The 14710-nt window shown below is 42.2% G+C and overlaps 2 protein-coding genes across 4 annotated transcripts in view; both read left to right on the top strand.

The window, feature by feature from the left end:
- The window catches only part of LOC309367741 (mediator of RNA polymerase II transcription subunit 22-like), a 3351-nt gene extending 2149 nt beyond the window's left edge, over positions 1–1202 (top strand). Inside the window, exon 2 of one of the 3 annotated variants that reach the window (XM_081907356.1) lies at positions 503–1202. In XM_081907356.1, coding sequence (XP_081763482.1) covers positions 503–913 — 411 coding nt within the window. In that variant the 3' untranslated portion in view covers positions 914–1202. Of the gene's footprint in view, positions 1–332 lie in introns of those variants that run through there. The other 2 variants (XM_081907355.1, XM_081907357.1) reach the window with 2 other exon arrangements.
- Positions 1203–3674: 2472 nt separating this feature from the next.
- On the top strand, positions 3675–13663 carry COMMD6 (COMM domain containing 6). The gene is made up of 7 exons (XM_081907354.1): positions 3675–3857; positions 8232–8290; positions 10440–10505; positions 10604–10680; positions 11169–11337; positions 12529–12681; positions 13181–13663. Exons 1-7 carry the CDS (start codon positions 3800–3802, stop codon positions 13229–13231), a joined length of 633 nt encoding a protein of 210 aa, XP_081763480.1. The 5' UTR covers positions 3675–3799; the 3' UTR covers positions 13232–13663.
- The last annotated feature ends 1047 nt before the right edge of the window (positions 13664–14710 follow it).

Genomic DNA, 14710 nt, shown 5'->3' with positions numbered 1-14710 from the left:
GGAGAAAACGGCAAGCTTTCAGGACACTCCTGCTACTGACCTTAAAATGGCAATTTTCAAACACAGAAACGTCAAGATCAAGCATGAAAATGCTAAATTACAACAGTTTGATAACAGGGGATTTGTGACAAGAGCAGCCTCTGCAATGCTGGAACGAAATAATCTTTTCCAATCCAGGTGGGACTGTGTTCAAATTTATTACAATCAAGCAATCATTTTATATGTATGCTGCCTTTCCAAAGGTAAAACCATGTTCAAGGCTGACAACATATAAAAAATTACATAACTACAAAACGTAACAAAAGTCGTCATAAACAATGAACAAAACATAAAGTACCCAAATGAAATGTTTTCCCTGCCTCATTGGTTGGACATAGCCAATGAAAGACGAATCGTTTGCAAGAGAAAAAGAGAAAATGGCCGCCTGGCTGCAAGAGGATTGCATGTATTGAGTAAGTTGTAACTCTTTTTGACCTTTCTTGCCCCCACAATGTCGCAGCAGCGTGTGCTCCCCCAGAGCAAGGAAACCCTCCTTCAGTTTTACAACAAGAGGCTGAAAGATGACATCAAGTCTGTCATGGATAACTTCACAGAGATAATCAAAACGGCAAAGATTGAGGAAGCAACTCAAGTTTCTCGGGCAACCCAAGGCAAGCAGGACAACTATGAGATGCATGTCAGAGCTGCAAATATTGTTCGGGCTGGCGAGTCTCTTATGAAGCTTGTCTCTGACCTAAAACAGTTCCTGATCCTCAACGACTTCCCTTCCGTCAACGAAGCCATCAAGCAGCAGAACCAGCAGTTGCGCAGCCTTCAGGAGGAATGCGACAAGAAGCTTACTGCCCTGCGGGATGAGATCTCCATGGACTTCTATGAGCTGGAGGAAGAATATTACTCTTCCAGGTACAAATGAAGCCATGGACGGTTCCCCTGTAGTAACCACAACAATTTCCTGTTTCTGACATGAGGGGAGAGGGGCAGTGGCGGGTTGTGTGTGAAAGCAACAACTGTCCTTGTTTTAAAAAGCATCCCTAAATTCTCAGCATCCCAAAGAATCCTGGCCCCAAAGCAGTTTTATTGAGTACTTTATGTATGGCGTGAGAGGTGGCTGTTTTTGAGGGTAAGTGCACCATGTCACTAGGGCTTTCTGCATGGAGATGTGGAGGTCTGCTCCCTCATCGACATTGTGATCTTGTCACCTAAATGACACCAGTAAATTGCAATCCTAACCATTTCTACTCAGAAGTCAGGACCGGATTTAGGTTTGATGAAGCCCTAAGCTACTGAAGGTAATGGGGCCCTTTATATGTCCAGCTGTCCTTTGTCAACAACAAGTTGTTGCTGTTTTTTGTGTTGAATATATGCTATACAGTCATACTTCGGGTTACAGACGCTTCAGGTTCCGTTTTTTTGTTTGTTACGGACCGCCGAAACCCGGAAGTACCGGAACGGGTTACTTCTGGGTTTCGGCAGTCACACATGCGCAGAAGCGCTAAATAGTGCTTTGCACATGCACAGAAGTGCAGAATCGCAACCCGCACGTGCGCAGACGTGCTGCTGTGGGTTGCGAATGTGCATCCTGCACGGATCACGTTCGCAACCAGAGTGCCCACTGTATGGCAATTTATGGACCTAATAGGTATCTAAAGCCATTTGCACATAACAAAATATGTATTTTATCAAAGTACATCCAGTCCCCCCCCCCTTTAAATTTTTTGGAGACCCCCAAGAGAGTGGGGCCCTAAGCTATAGCTTGTTTAGCTTATACGTAAATCTGGCACTGTCAGAAGTAAATCCTCTGGGATTCAATGGGGTTTGTTCCTAGCTAAGTGGGATTAAACTGCTTTGAACTTATTTATTTTTTACAACCAAGTAGTGTATACATTTTATGAAATAAATAATAAATGAAGATGCCAGCTTTAGGCCACATTCATACAATACATTGAAAGCACTAGGATGCCATGCTGAACAGTTATTGATTCCCCCGGATAATTAGGGGAGTTGTAGTTTTCGAATGGTGCAGAGATTACAGCAGGGTCAGCAAACTTTTTCAGCAGGGGGCTGGTCCACTGTCCTTCAGACCTTGTGGGGGGCCGGACTATGTTGGGGGGGGATGAACAAATTCCTATGTCCCACAAATAACCCAGAGATGCATTTTAAATAAAAGCACACATTCTACTCATGTAAAAACACCAGGCAGCCCCCACAAATAACCCAGAGATGCATTTTAAATAAAAAGACACATTCTACTCATGTAAAAACACACTGATTCCCCGACCGTCCGCAGGCTGGATTTAGAAGGCGATTGGGCTGGATCCGGCCCCCGGGCTTTAGTTTGCCTACCCATGAATAGCAGAATTGCAATTCATTCCCAGAGTTCTCTGTTAAAATGGATTGGTTGTTAAGTCACTCTGGAAATTGTAGGTCTGTGAGGGGAACAAAGGCCTCCTAATATTGCTTAGCACCCTTAACTACAGCTCCCGGAGTTCTTTGGAAGAAGCCACAATTGTTTAAAGTCGTATCGTATGCATGGTATGAGCATGCCATAGTCAAACAACAGCATCTGAAGGGCTGCAGTCCAGAAGATTTGGAACTTTGGGGTTTTGGATGCAATCATATGCACACTTAGCTGAAAGGGACCACAGCTGAATAGAGTGGGGCTTGCTTCTGAGTAAAGGTACGTAAAGGTAAAAGGACCCCTGACCATTAGGTCCAGTCGCGGATGACTCTGGGGTTACAGCACTCATCTCGCTTTATTGGCCGAGGGAGCCGGCGTACAGCTTCCGGGTCATGTGGCCAGCATGACTAAGCCGCTTCTGGCGAACCAGAGCAGTGCACGGAAACGCCGTTTACCTTCCCGTTGGAACGGTACCTATTTATCTACTTGCACTTTGACGTGCTATCGAACTGCTAGGTTGACAGGAGCTGGGACCCAGCAACGGGAGCTCACCCCGTCGCAGGGATTTGAACCGCCAACCTTCTGATTGGCAAGCCCTAAGCTCTGTGGTTTAACCCACAGCACCACCAGCGTCCTTAAAGATACATAGGATTGGACATAATAAGCATTTTTTATTCTGTCTGTGATGACCGGACCATGAGTTTCCAGTTTGGGAATCTTAAGATGCATTCAAAACAAAGCAATATTTTAAGGATTGTTTTGTTATGCTATATTATTATATTATATTCATTACATTACATTACATTACATTACATTACACATACATATATCCCATTAAAAATATTTGCTTTGAGGGAAGTACCCCAATAAATTGAACAATTTCCACATAAATCATAGGATCCAAAACAGAAAGACAGAAAAGCTGCTGCAGCAAATCTCGGCTCCCAAACAAGCCCCGCCTTAAATGATAGCCCAGCCCAAGATTCCTACAGACAGCCGGGTGAATGTTGGACTCCAGCTCCCATCAGCCCTTGCTAGCATGACGAACGGCCAGGAATTATGGGAGTTGTAGTCCAGAAGAAATAAAATTAAGTTTGGGGGGGAAGGGAAGAATGGAGCATTTTCATGGGGCCACGACTTATTCCAGCGAGAGTCAACTGATTCCCCCGGGCAAAAATGCATGCTCACAAGAGCGCAGACCTTCTCGCCGCCCGTAAAGCGACCAAGAGCGGAAGAAGCTCCGCCATCGGAAACAACGGAGGAAAACCCTGGCTTCTGATTGGCTAGGAGGGAAGTCTCGGAAGGAGAAAAATTCTTTGTTGCTGCGAAGTGACCAATCAGGGAGCCGCTCGTAGTTCGTGGACGTTCCAAGGCGTTCCAAAGTGGGAGGCGCGTCCTTTGATGTCCATGGCTGCGGGAGCCGCCGCGATGGGGCTCGGAAAGCCGCTCGGACCTTGGGGTGAGTTTGGGGAGAGGTGGGTCGCTTTGGGGACTGAACGAGGAAGCATGTCATGGAGGCTGACTATTAAAAAAAAAGGCGGGGAGGGCTGAAATTCAGCCCATATAGTTTTACCCGGGAGTAAGCCTTGTTGAACATAGTGGGGTTTGCTTCCTTGAAAAAGGCGTGGAATAACATTATTATTATTATTATTATTATTATTATTATTATTATTATTATTTATTAAGGCTAAGGATGTAAATGAGGAGGGTTCTGGGGAACCGGCCCATCGCCTCAAGTGCTTCCTGGGCTGCGTGGCCTCCTACCTCTGCCAAATAATAATAATAATAATAATAATAATAATAATAATAATATAATTTATTTATACCCCGCCCATTAAAATACAATAATTCCTCAAATATTAAAAGCTTCCCTAAACAGCGCTTCCCACTTCCTGCATAGGTGGTTCTAGATTCAGGTAAGTAGCCGTGTTGGTCTGACGCATTCGAAATAAATAATAATAAAATTGTCTGCCTGGACAGTTTTTTATTTTTTATTTCAAGTACATAGGTGGTGTTTATCCCGTGTGTCTTTTGCAGGCCGCCTTCTCAACATGCTTGCTCTGAAGTAAGCCCTTTTTTACTTTTAGCCATACCTAGAAGCTATGCACTGCTATTATTTGCCGTTTATTAAATTTGCATCAAAGTGCAACAACATCAAGAGAGTCACCCATCCTCTATCGCTGCTTCAGGTTGTCCTAAGAATAATTGCCCTACAGTTTCTTTATCCTAGAATCATAGAAGTGTAGATTTGGAGGGTACCCTGAAGGTCATTCAGTCCAACCCTCTGAAGTGCAGGAATCACAACTAGATCATCTAGGCAGATGGCCATCCAATCTCTGCTTAAAAACCTGCAAGGAAGGAGAGTCCACAATCTCCCAAGGGAATCTGTTCCACTGTCAAAACAGCTCTTACTGCCAGAAGGTTCTTGCTGATGTTTAGCCACAATCTCCCTTTTTGTAACTTGAAACCATTGATTTGAATCTTACCTTCTGAGCAGGAGAAAAGAAGCTTGTGAAGAAACCAGAGGCCTTTAAATCTTTGTACCTAATCCAAACATTATACAAAGCCTTCCTTACTATATGGAAGCAAAAGCAGTTAAAAAACTTAACATGGACTCAAACTGGTTAAAATATGATGAAATTTTAGAAAATGATGGAGAAAAGTTTAAATTAAAGAGTTATGAAAAAGTAAAACACAGAGTTAGGGATTGGCTACATTACCACCAAATAAATGAAGTGTTTAAGCTGGACAGGAAAGTAGGATTCCAGAGTGAAAAGTCTAAGCTAGAAACGGAACTGTTAGAATCCAATACAAAAAATCTATCTAGAATGTATAATCTGCTGCTGAAATGGAATGTACAGGATGAAACGGTAAAATCAGCAATGATTAAATGGGCACAAGATGTTGGTCATGACATTATGTTTGCTGACTGGGAACAGTTATGGACCACCGGTATGAAATTTACGGCATGTACTGCTTTGAAAGAAAACATTATGAAAATGATTTACAGGTGGTACATGACCCCAGTCAAGCTTGCTAAGATTTATCATTTGCCTGATAATAAGTGTTGGAAATGCAAGGAAGCTGAAGGAACTTTCTACCATCTTTGGTGGACCTGCCCAAAAATTAAGGCCTACTGGGAAATGATCTATAATGAAATCAAGAAAGTCCTTAAATGGACGTTTTTAAAGAAACCAGAGGCTTTTCTTTTGGGCATGGTGGGCCAACTGGTACCGAAGAAGGATAAGACATTCTTTATGTATGCAACTACGGCAGCAAGAATTCTTTTAGCAAAGTATTGGAAGATGCAAGAACTACCCACTCTGGAGGAATGGCAGACGAAGGTGATCGAATATATGGGACTGGCAGAGATGACCGGCAGAATCCGAGACCAGAGGAAGGAGGCGGTGGAGGAAGATTGGAGAAAATTTAAAGTATATCTTAAGAACTACTGTAAAATATTGGATGGTTAAGATGTTGAGAGGCTAGAAACAAAGAATTACAGCTGTAAATTGTAAATTAAAGGGGGAAACTTAATGAGAATATATAAAGAAATGGACTGAAGGGTTGCTGACACATTATAAAATAACAATGCAGAGAAGGGGAGGTATGGGGAAGTCATGTTTTATGTATTCGTTTGTGATGTGTTTGTTTTTCCTTTTTCCTTTACCCTTGTTCCCTGTTTTTTCCGTTTTGTAAAAATAATAAAAAAATCATTATAAAAAAAAAAGAAAAAGAAACCAGAGGCCTTTCTCCTGGGCATGGTCAGCCAATTGGTGCCAAAGAAGGATAGAACTTTCTTTATGTATGCAACAACAGCAGTAAGAATACTCATCGCAAAGTATTGGAAGACACAAGATTTACCCACCCGGGAAGAATGGCAGTTGAAGTTGATGGACTACATGGAATTGGCGGAAATGACTGGCAGAATCCGAGACCAGGGAGAAGAGTCGGTGGAAGAAGATTGGAAGAAATTTAAAGATTACCTACAGAAATATTGTAAAATTAATGAATGTTAGAAAGATGTTGGAATGAAGTTACATGGCTTTAGCAGAAATGCTATAAAGAATTAAGTACAATAGATTGTAAATGGATTAAAGGAAAAAATAAGGTTAGAATGTGTTAAGATAAATTGAGGAAGATGGAAAGGATTCGCTGAAACAATTAATTGAAGTGGAATACAAAAAAGGGAGGTGTGAGGAGGTCGCTGAAACAAGTAAATGAAAGATAATAATATTGAAAGTATTGGATGTGTTTTTAATTGTTTTTGTTTTGTTTTGTTCTGTTATGTATATGTAGTGTTTTTGTTTTTGTATTGTATTGTTTTGTTATGTTTAATTCTTTTTCTTTTCTCTCTGTAATTTTTAAATTCTTAATAAATATTATTAAAAAAAGAAAAGAAGCTTGCTCCATTTTCCATGTAACAGCCCTTGAGATATTTGAATATCCTGTCTCCTCTGTCTACTCTTTTGCAGGCTAAACTTTTCCAAATCCCGCAACAGTTCCAAATAAGGTTTTGTTTCCAGACCCTTAAGTGCAGGCATAGGCAAACTCGGCCCTCCAGATGTTTTGGGACTACAACTCCCATCATCCCTAGCTAACAGGACCAGTGGTCAGGGATGATGGGAGTTGTAGTCCCAAAACATCTGGAGGGCCGAGTTTGCCTATGCCTGCTTAAGTGTTTCCTGCCACTCCCCCCCCCCCCCGCCCAGTGAACACCTAATTTTTCCTGACATCTTCCTGCGTATGCCTTGCCCCTCAAAAAAACTCCATTCCATACTTGTGTGGACTACGGATGTCTAGGAGATGCTTGATTCACTTCCCAATATTCATCATTTTTGCAGCCACTATTGAGCAGAAAACAACTCCTTATTCATTCATTAGTTGGGTTAAATAATACAATGTTTATACTTTTATCTAACAGTAAAATACATTTGGTGGGATTTTTTTAAAAAAACATTTATTTGTTTTTCTGTTTTATCATATCATCAATGCATAGTGTGTTACACTCAAGCATGTGGTAGTAAGAGAGAAAGAGAAAAATAAAAATAAATAAATATAAGACATATATCTTTAAATAATAACAGTAACTTATTCCTCCAGTTTAATTGACTCTTATGAGCCTTAATTTTAATTCCCCTTCCACTCTTTCTCTTGTTTCCTATCTGTTGTCTTTTTGACTGCGTTTTCTGATTCTACTAAATTATTTTCATTACTTTACACTATTCCGCTTTGTCACATCTACTGCTGAGTATTTTTTTTCCAGTCTGTTACACTTATTTTCTTCTTATATTTTCCATATATTCTATATATAACGTCCAGTCCTCTTTTTAAATTCTTATCGTCTATATTTCTTATATCTATTTGTCATGCTAGAACGTTCTATATATTTTAAGGTGCCGTTCTTCTCTTGATGGTCCTGCATCTGTTCTCCACTTTTGTGCTACGAAAATTCCTTCTGGAAATATTAACAATAGAAATTCCCAAGAATAAAACTACTCTATGGATGTATGTGACTACAGCTGCCCGAATTCTAGTAAAAGTCCTTTTGAAAACCATTTGTGGAGCAGTTAAATTTGTGAAGCCCTGCTGTTCATATGAGCCAGAGTGTAAGGTTTTTTGGGGGAAGGGATTCTCTATTTTTTGCTGTGCCAAGGCAAACGGGTGCAGCTAAGGGGTTTAAACCTGCCAGCAAAGTGCACAATTTTGGGGATTTTCTTCAGGCTACTGCCAGCGAAATACCCACTGGTGGCCATTTTACATAGATGGTGCATTGGTTAGAGTTGCACAGTGATTTAAATGTGAAGCTCAAAATCTTCTCTCTGTTTTGCAGATTTTGGCAGCACCGCGGACATCATCAGAACAATACCACAGGATCTGTTTGCAGAGCTAGTAAGTAACTCCTTTCCCCCTTTTAAACATGGATCATTTTATAGCGATTTTGCTCCATTGTGTGTCTTGTGGTTTTTTAATTCCCTTCCTAGTATTTCTGATGCGCAGTTTCATGAATGAAAAACAGTTTTGCTTCAGAGGATGGTGGGATGGAGCCATGGGGTCTCCTCACATGGGACTGGAATATATTTTAAGACTTGAGATGCACTCCACTGAAAACAGTGGAGCTTACTTCCGAGTAAACATGCATAGGTGACACAGCTCATAAACAATTCTACCCTCTACCACTTTATATTTAAGGAAAGCCTATTTATTTGTCTCCAGGATAAACCTCACATTTGTTTGTATTATTTAACTTAATAATACAATTTTAAAGAAATACCATACAGTGGTACCTCGGGTTACATACGCTTCAGGTTACAGACTCCGCTAACCCAGAAATAGTGCTTCAAGTTAAGAACTTTGCTTGAGGATGAGAACAGAAATTGTGCTCCAGCGGCCCGGCGGCAGCAGGAGGCCCCATTAGCTAATGTGGTGCTTCAAGTTAAGAACAGTTTCAGGTTAAGTACGGACCTCCAGAACGAAGGTACCACTGTATTGGCCCGAATATAAGCCACACCCACAAATAAGCCTTTAAAATTGGGGGGGGGGGGAGAGAATACCCAAATATAAGCTGCTCCCTTAAAATTCTGCAGGCACTCACACCCATAAATGGCAAATGTAGAAGAAAAATCTATGGGTACTACAGAGGATCCGTAAGTGGGTGGAACACCTGTTCATAGCACCGTAAATGCAAATAAAAAATCCATACTGTAAAATACGAGGAAAGCGACGAATGACATTAGAATTAATTGCACAACAGTCTCAAGCTCGCAAATCGGCAATAAAACTTTTTTTGTTCCGTTTTACCGTATGTCTGTTTCAGTAGTGATATTGTAAAAGCCAGCTTTCGTAAGGTCGCGAATTTAAGCCGCATTTTAACTTTTCATGGTCGGAATTTGGAAAAAAAGAAGTGTGGCTTATATTCGGGCCAATACAATATTCTCCAACAAATCATTACAGTTGAAACCGTTTTACGTTCTAGCCTGTTAATATTATGGTGGCATTTGCACATAACTCTAAGAAACCATGGTTTAATGAGAAAATGATGGTTCCTGGAGAGGAGACGGCCACCACTTCGGCCAGTTGATGTAAGCCATGGTTTGGCTTAGTGTTACGTGCAAACCAGGCCCTTATCGCTTTATTGGCAAATGTAGAGTGTATTATGTACAGACCCCCTTCCAAGGACAGCCTCCGTGGTTCAACTGTCCAAGTGGGCTGGACTAGGTGAGCCTTTGGGTCCTTTCCAACTCTACATTTCTATTCAATGTTTTTTTAAAAAATTTTAATTTAATTTATAGAAGTATATTGCTATATCATTAAAAAAAATCTAGTGGCTCACAAGAGTATCTGTGTGTAATAAAAACACATAAAAATGTAAAATCTGAGATTATCAATTTTCATTATTGAAAGTCGTAATCTTAATTGCTGGCCTAAGCCAGGTGGCATAGGAAAGTTTTCAGCAAACGTTTAAAGGTTGAAACAAGATGCACGATGAATCTTTCTTGGCAGAGCTTTAGCTTTAATTGATTGTTTACCGTTTAAAGGTAAGTTTCATATTAGCAAGGCTAATACAGACCCATTCTTGGAAATATGGATATGCGAGAGAATTTACAATAGAAGTAAAGGACATCCTTAATGCCCTTTTATTTAATCTTTTTGTTATTGGCCATTCTTTAGTACAGTAGCTCACTATAGCCAAGGAAGCCTAAAAATAAGTCTTCCCTTTAACTCTCAGTCTGTGTATGCATTAATCAGTCAGCTAAAACTTCTGGTTAAAGCTTGTAGCCCTGGGTAGATTATGAAAATTGTGCAGGCAAGGCCTTCCCTACCATAAGGTTGATAAGTCGCTAGCTGATTGACAGTTGCCATGTTTTTGAATGATCTTAAAACCAGGAATTCCGTTTTATCACACTCTTTATTGCCATTGAAAGCAAATGAATGCTGTTTCGTTTGGGTTTGGGGGTGGAAGCATTTTAATTCCCACAAATTGCATTTGCAATTAGCAAGTAGTTGCCATCTAAGAACTGTTTAAAATCTTTCTTTGCAGTGTCAGCAAATCATTCAGAATCTTCAGTGTCAGATCCCAGCTGTGAACACAGTGGAACTATGTCAGGTAAACTGAATCGCTAAAACAATATTGCATGCATTTTAACAACACCCATTATTAATTTGTCCTCTGCTACAACCCTATGAACTGCGTTTCTCTCCTAGAGATTTCAGGCAGCTGGGATTGAAATAGTCACTAGTGACCTGGAAAAGGTTGTTAATGCCATTTCCTTTGTATTCAGGTAAGCAAACATGGTCCTCGGATCTCTTTAACTATATCGCTACTGTATACTGCATGGAAGAAAATTAGTATCTGTAATTACGAGCAGTGCTTCTGTGAATTAAAAATACTGATTTACCTTTATAGCCTGCCCTATAATCATCTACGATATATAGGGATTCCTCATACATACTCTTTGGTACACCGTTGGCCCAAGGCAAACCATGATGCTCTGCTTAACCTTCTTGACAGTGTTATTTGTGAGATTGAAGTGACGTAATTCCAGAAATTACTGTAGGAAGAGCAAGCCACAAGTATGATAAATGATCTAATTTTGTTTAAATGTATTTTTTTTTATTTGTTCTTTTTACAAAAACCCTAAAATAGGTGTAAAGCAGTCTTATAGGGGACAAGCAAAATTTAAAATCAGCTCTTTTCTATTTAAAATCTAGCAGTGAAGTCTTCCTTTCCCCTCCTCTCTCTTTTTTTGCTTTGTTTTGTTTTGTTTAGCACAGCAGCAAAAGATAAACTCTCGCCAGAAGACCTGTCTACCAGGCTAGGAGGTGCAGCTGGTACTCTGCCGAAACAAGCCGTCCAGGTTCTTCGTCACGTCTGGAACGAACAGGGCAGCTCGATCGCAGTGTCGGAAGATGCCAAAAATGTAGCAGTTGTTGGACGGGTAAAACAATTTGTTTCAAAGGAAGTTTGCACTGGGGTAGCCTCCTTCTGCAGAGCATGGTGTAAAATTCTAGTTGCGTATTATTGTTGTCCCATGACACAGTGTCCTGGTTTGCATACCACATTAAACCATAGTTATTTAGAAAAACCCCCACTATGGTTTAACATGAACGAGCAGCACAGTGTTGCATGTTGTGCAAAAGTTTCCAGGGCTCTGGCTGCTATCTCTGAGCTGCAGGTGTAGGAATGTTGTTCTGTGCAAACTGGGGCTTGTGGTTTGTTTGGGGGAAGCAAACCATGAGCCAGGGTTCAGACCAAAAAACATCATTATTATCGTATTTTTCGTCCCATAGGACGCTCCGTTCCATAGGACGCACCTAGTTTTTTTGGGGGGAAATAAAGGGGGGGAATTCCCTTTATTTCCCCCCCCCCCCCCAAAAGCAGGTCGGGGAAACCAAACCAGGTCGAGGAACAGTGGGATGGCGGCGCTGCGCCTCCCTGCTGTCCCCCGAGCTTGTGGGGCTGGCCGATGTCTGCCTGGCGCGCGGGGCGCTCTGCCCGCCAGGCGGCAGGCTGCTATCCGCAGCGTGGGGAGCCCTGCGGGAATGTCCTGAAGCACCGGGCACTCTGCTTTCAGCGCGCCCGGCGCTCCGGGAAACAAACTTCTATCTGCAGCCTAGACAGCCCTGCGGGAACTCCCGCAGGGCTGCCTAGGCTGTGGATGTCTTCCTGAAGCCTGGAGAGCGAGAGGGGTCGGTGCGTACCGACCCCTCTCGCTCTCCAAGCTTCAGCGAAAGCCTGCATTCGCCCCATAGGACGCACCCAGATTTCCCCTTCATTTTTGGAGGGGGAAAAGTGCGTCCTATAGGGCGAAAAATACGGTAATCAAATGACCATTGGTTTCTAAGCTGTGTTTTAATGTGGCGTCCAAGGTTTGCCGCAGCTCTGTTGACATCGACGACAACTTGGTTCACATCTGAATTAGCGCACACTGGTTTGCCGTGAACCAGAATATCAAGGAGGGAACATGAGTATGCGAAGGGAAGAAACTGCGCATGTGCCCAAGTCTGTTTAATGGAATGCCAAAGCATGGTTTGGTGCTGCATTTGAACGCACTACTTGCGCATTCTGCCAGCCTTGAAGAACTCATATTGGCCACAGTGTCTGATTCTCTCTCTTTCTTTATTTGCAGCTTATAGATTTTCAGTGGAAACTGGGGATGGCAGTGAGCTCCGACAGCTGCAAATCTTTGAAGTCTCCTTATGTTACAATGGCAGTAAAAGTGGCAGATGCCTCAGGCCACATCACAAGCAAAACATTTGAAATGACGGTCCCACAATTTCAGGTTTGTATAATAACATAACCCCTTCTAAAGGTTGGCTCTTGTTCCAACGTGGTTACAAATCAATTGGGTTGCAATGGAAACGCCATTGGTTTTCCGTGTTCCTGTTATCTTAAGACTCGAAAACTGGGGAAATGCGTTAATTTTTTGAAATACATTTTGTGTAACAGTGTACTATGATTGGCTCTAGAATGAAAAAGAGAATTTGGACATTAGAGCAGAGAAGGGAGGTTAAAGAAATGCAGACGTGTGAAAAGGCCCTGACTGGGGATTTGAACTTGGACATACAAGCCAAACACTGTAGGTCAACGTTCCCCAACTTGTGTCATCCCAATATTTTGGACTGTAATGTTGGTCAACCTCTGCCAGCATGAGCAGCGGTTAGAGATTTTGGTAGTTCTAGTCCTAAACATTTGGGGGGCACCAGTTTGAAGTAGGCTGCTACATCTCATGGACTGTGTATCCAAATAATCGTATATCCTTTCCTTTTTTTCCATTTTAGAACTTCTACAATCAGTTCAAGGAAATGGCAGCCGTCCTTGAGACAGTTTGAGCATCTGCTGCGCAGTTTGTTTTGAACCAAATGAGCTGTTCCTGTTTGCCTTAAAACATTGTGGTTTTTGCTAAGAGAAGGTGTCATTTCAATTTCCTACGCGACTTTGCCCATCTGCTGGACTCTTCATGTTCAAAGGCCTGTAAAATGACTTCTTATATACTGAAATGCTACACACATGTAGAAGGACGTGCTGCTTAAGAGCATATGTAGTGGGCGTAGGATTTTCACCATACAGAAGAACCCAGAAAAGTGATACTGTGCAGGAGATGTTGCCTGAGTGCTGTTAGGCCACAATTATAAACCTTGTGGTTTCTGTTAATTTTTAGCTCAAGCATATTGATTAGCCTATTACCCATGAAACGTGGCATGCCACATATTTTGGGAACCCAAAATGCTGTTGTTTTCTATTAAATCTAATGATGGGAAAAATCGTTGCACCATTATTTCCCTGATTGTCTGCTCCCTTTTGCTTATGAACCTTAAGTCTGTGTGTGAATGTACTTGTCTGCTGCTAGACGTTTTAAACACAGTAATTTTAGGCTGGGATTTGTAGTTTTCCGTGCATGCCCCAGACTGCAGAACTTTGGGCCTTCTGAAAAATCAGGAGTGGTTCAAGGAGGCTGCATCTGATAAGCAAAACTGTCTGGCTGTCACCTGTATGCATGCATGTTCCCTTTTTTTTATAGATGCCAGCTATAAAGGGACCCCTGACAGATAAGTCCAGTCGTGAATGACTCCGGGGTTGCGGCACTCATCTCGCTTTACAGGCTTTATATTTGTCCGCTCCACAGACAGTTTTTCTGGGTCATGTGACCAGCATGACCAAGCCGCTTCTGGCGCAACGGAACACCAACACCAGAGCACCGCACGGAAACGCCGTTTACCTTCCCACCGGAGCGGGACCTATTTATCTACTTGCACTTTTTGGCATGCTTTCAAACTGCTATGTTGGCAGGAGCTGGGACCGAGCAACGGGAGCTCACCCCATCACTGGGATTCGAACTGCTGACCTTTTGATCAGCAAGCCCAAGGCTCAGTGGTTTAGACCACAGCGCCACCCACGTCCCTTAGCTAGCCCATTGTTGTTGTTGTTGTTTAGTCATGTCCGACTCTTCGTGACCCCATGGACCAGAGCATGCCTGGCACTTCTGTCTTCCACTGCCTCCGGCAGTTTGGTCAAACTCATGCTGGTAGCTTTGAGAACACTGTCCAACCATCTCGTCCTCTGTTGTCCCCTTCTCCTTGTGCCCTCTATCTTTCCCAGCATCAGGGTCTTTTCCAGGGAGTCTTCTGTTCTCACGAGGAGGAAAAGTATTGGAGCCTCAGCTTCACGATCTGTCCTTCCAGTGAGCACTCAGGGCTGATTTCCTTAAGAATGGATGCGTTTGATCTTCTTGCAGTCCATGGGACTCTCAAGAGTCTCCTCCAGCACCATAATTCAAAAGCATCAATTCTTCGGCGATCAGCCTTCTTTAT

The sequence above is a fragment of the Podarcis melisellensis genome, assembly GCF_964234715.1.
Source record: "Podarcis melisellensis genome assembly, chromosome: 4".
In the NCBI taxonomy this organism is placed as follows: domain Eukaryota; kingdom Metazoa; phylum Chordata; class Lepidosauria; order Squamata; family Lacertidae; genus Podarcis; species Podarcis melisellensis.
The sequence above is the reverse complement of the archived record's forward strand: the minus strand, read 5'-3'. Positions and strand labels throughout refer to the sequence as shown.

Excerpts from the sequence above, each read along its gene's own strand:
- COMMD6 (XM_081907354.1), top strand. The coding sequence starts at position 3,800 with ATGTCCATGGCTGCGGGAGCCGCCGCGATGGGGCTCGGAAAGCCGCTC. Across the intron at positions 3,858-8,231 it reads AAAGCCGCTCGGACCTTGGG|ATTTTGGCAGCACCGCGGAC; the intron begins GTGAGTTTGGGG and ends TCTGTTTTGCAG. Across the intron at positions 10,681-11,168 it reads GCCATTTCCTTTGTATTCAG|CACAGCAGCAAAAGATAAAC; the intron begins GTAAGCAAACAT and ends TGTTTTGTTTAG.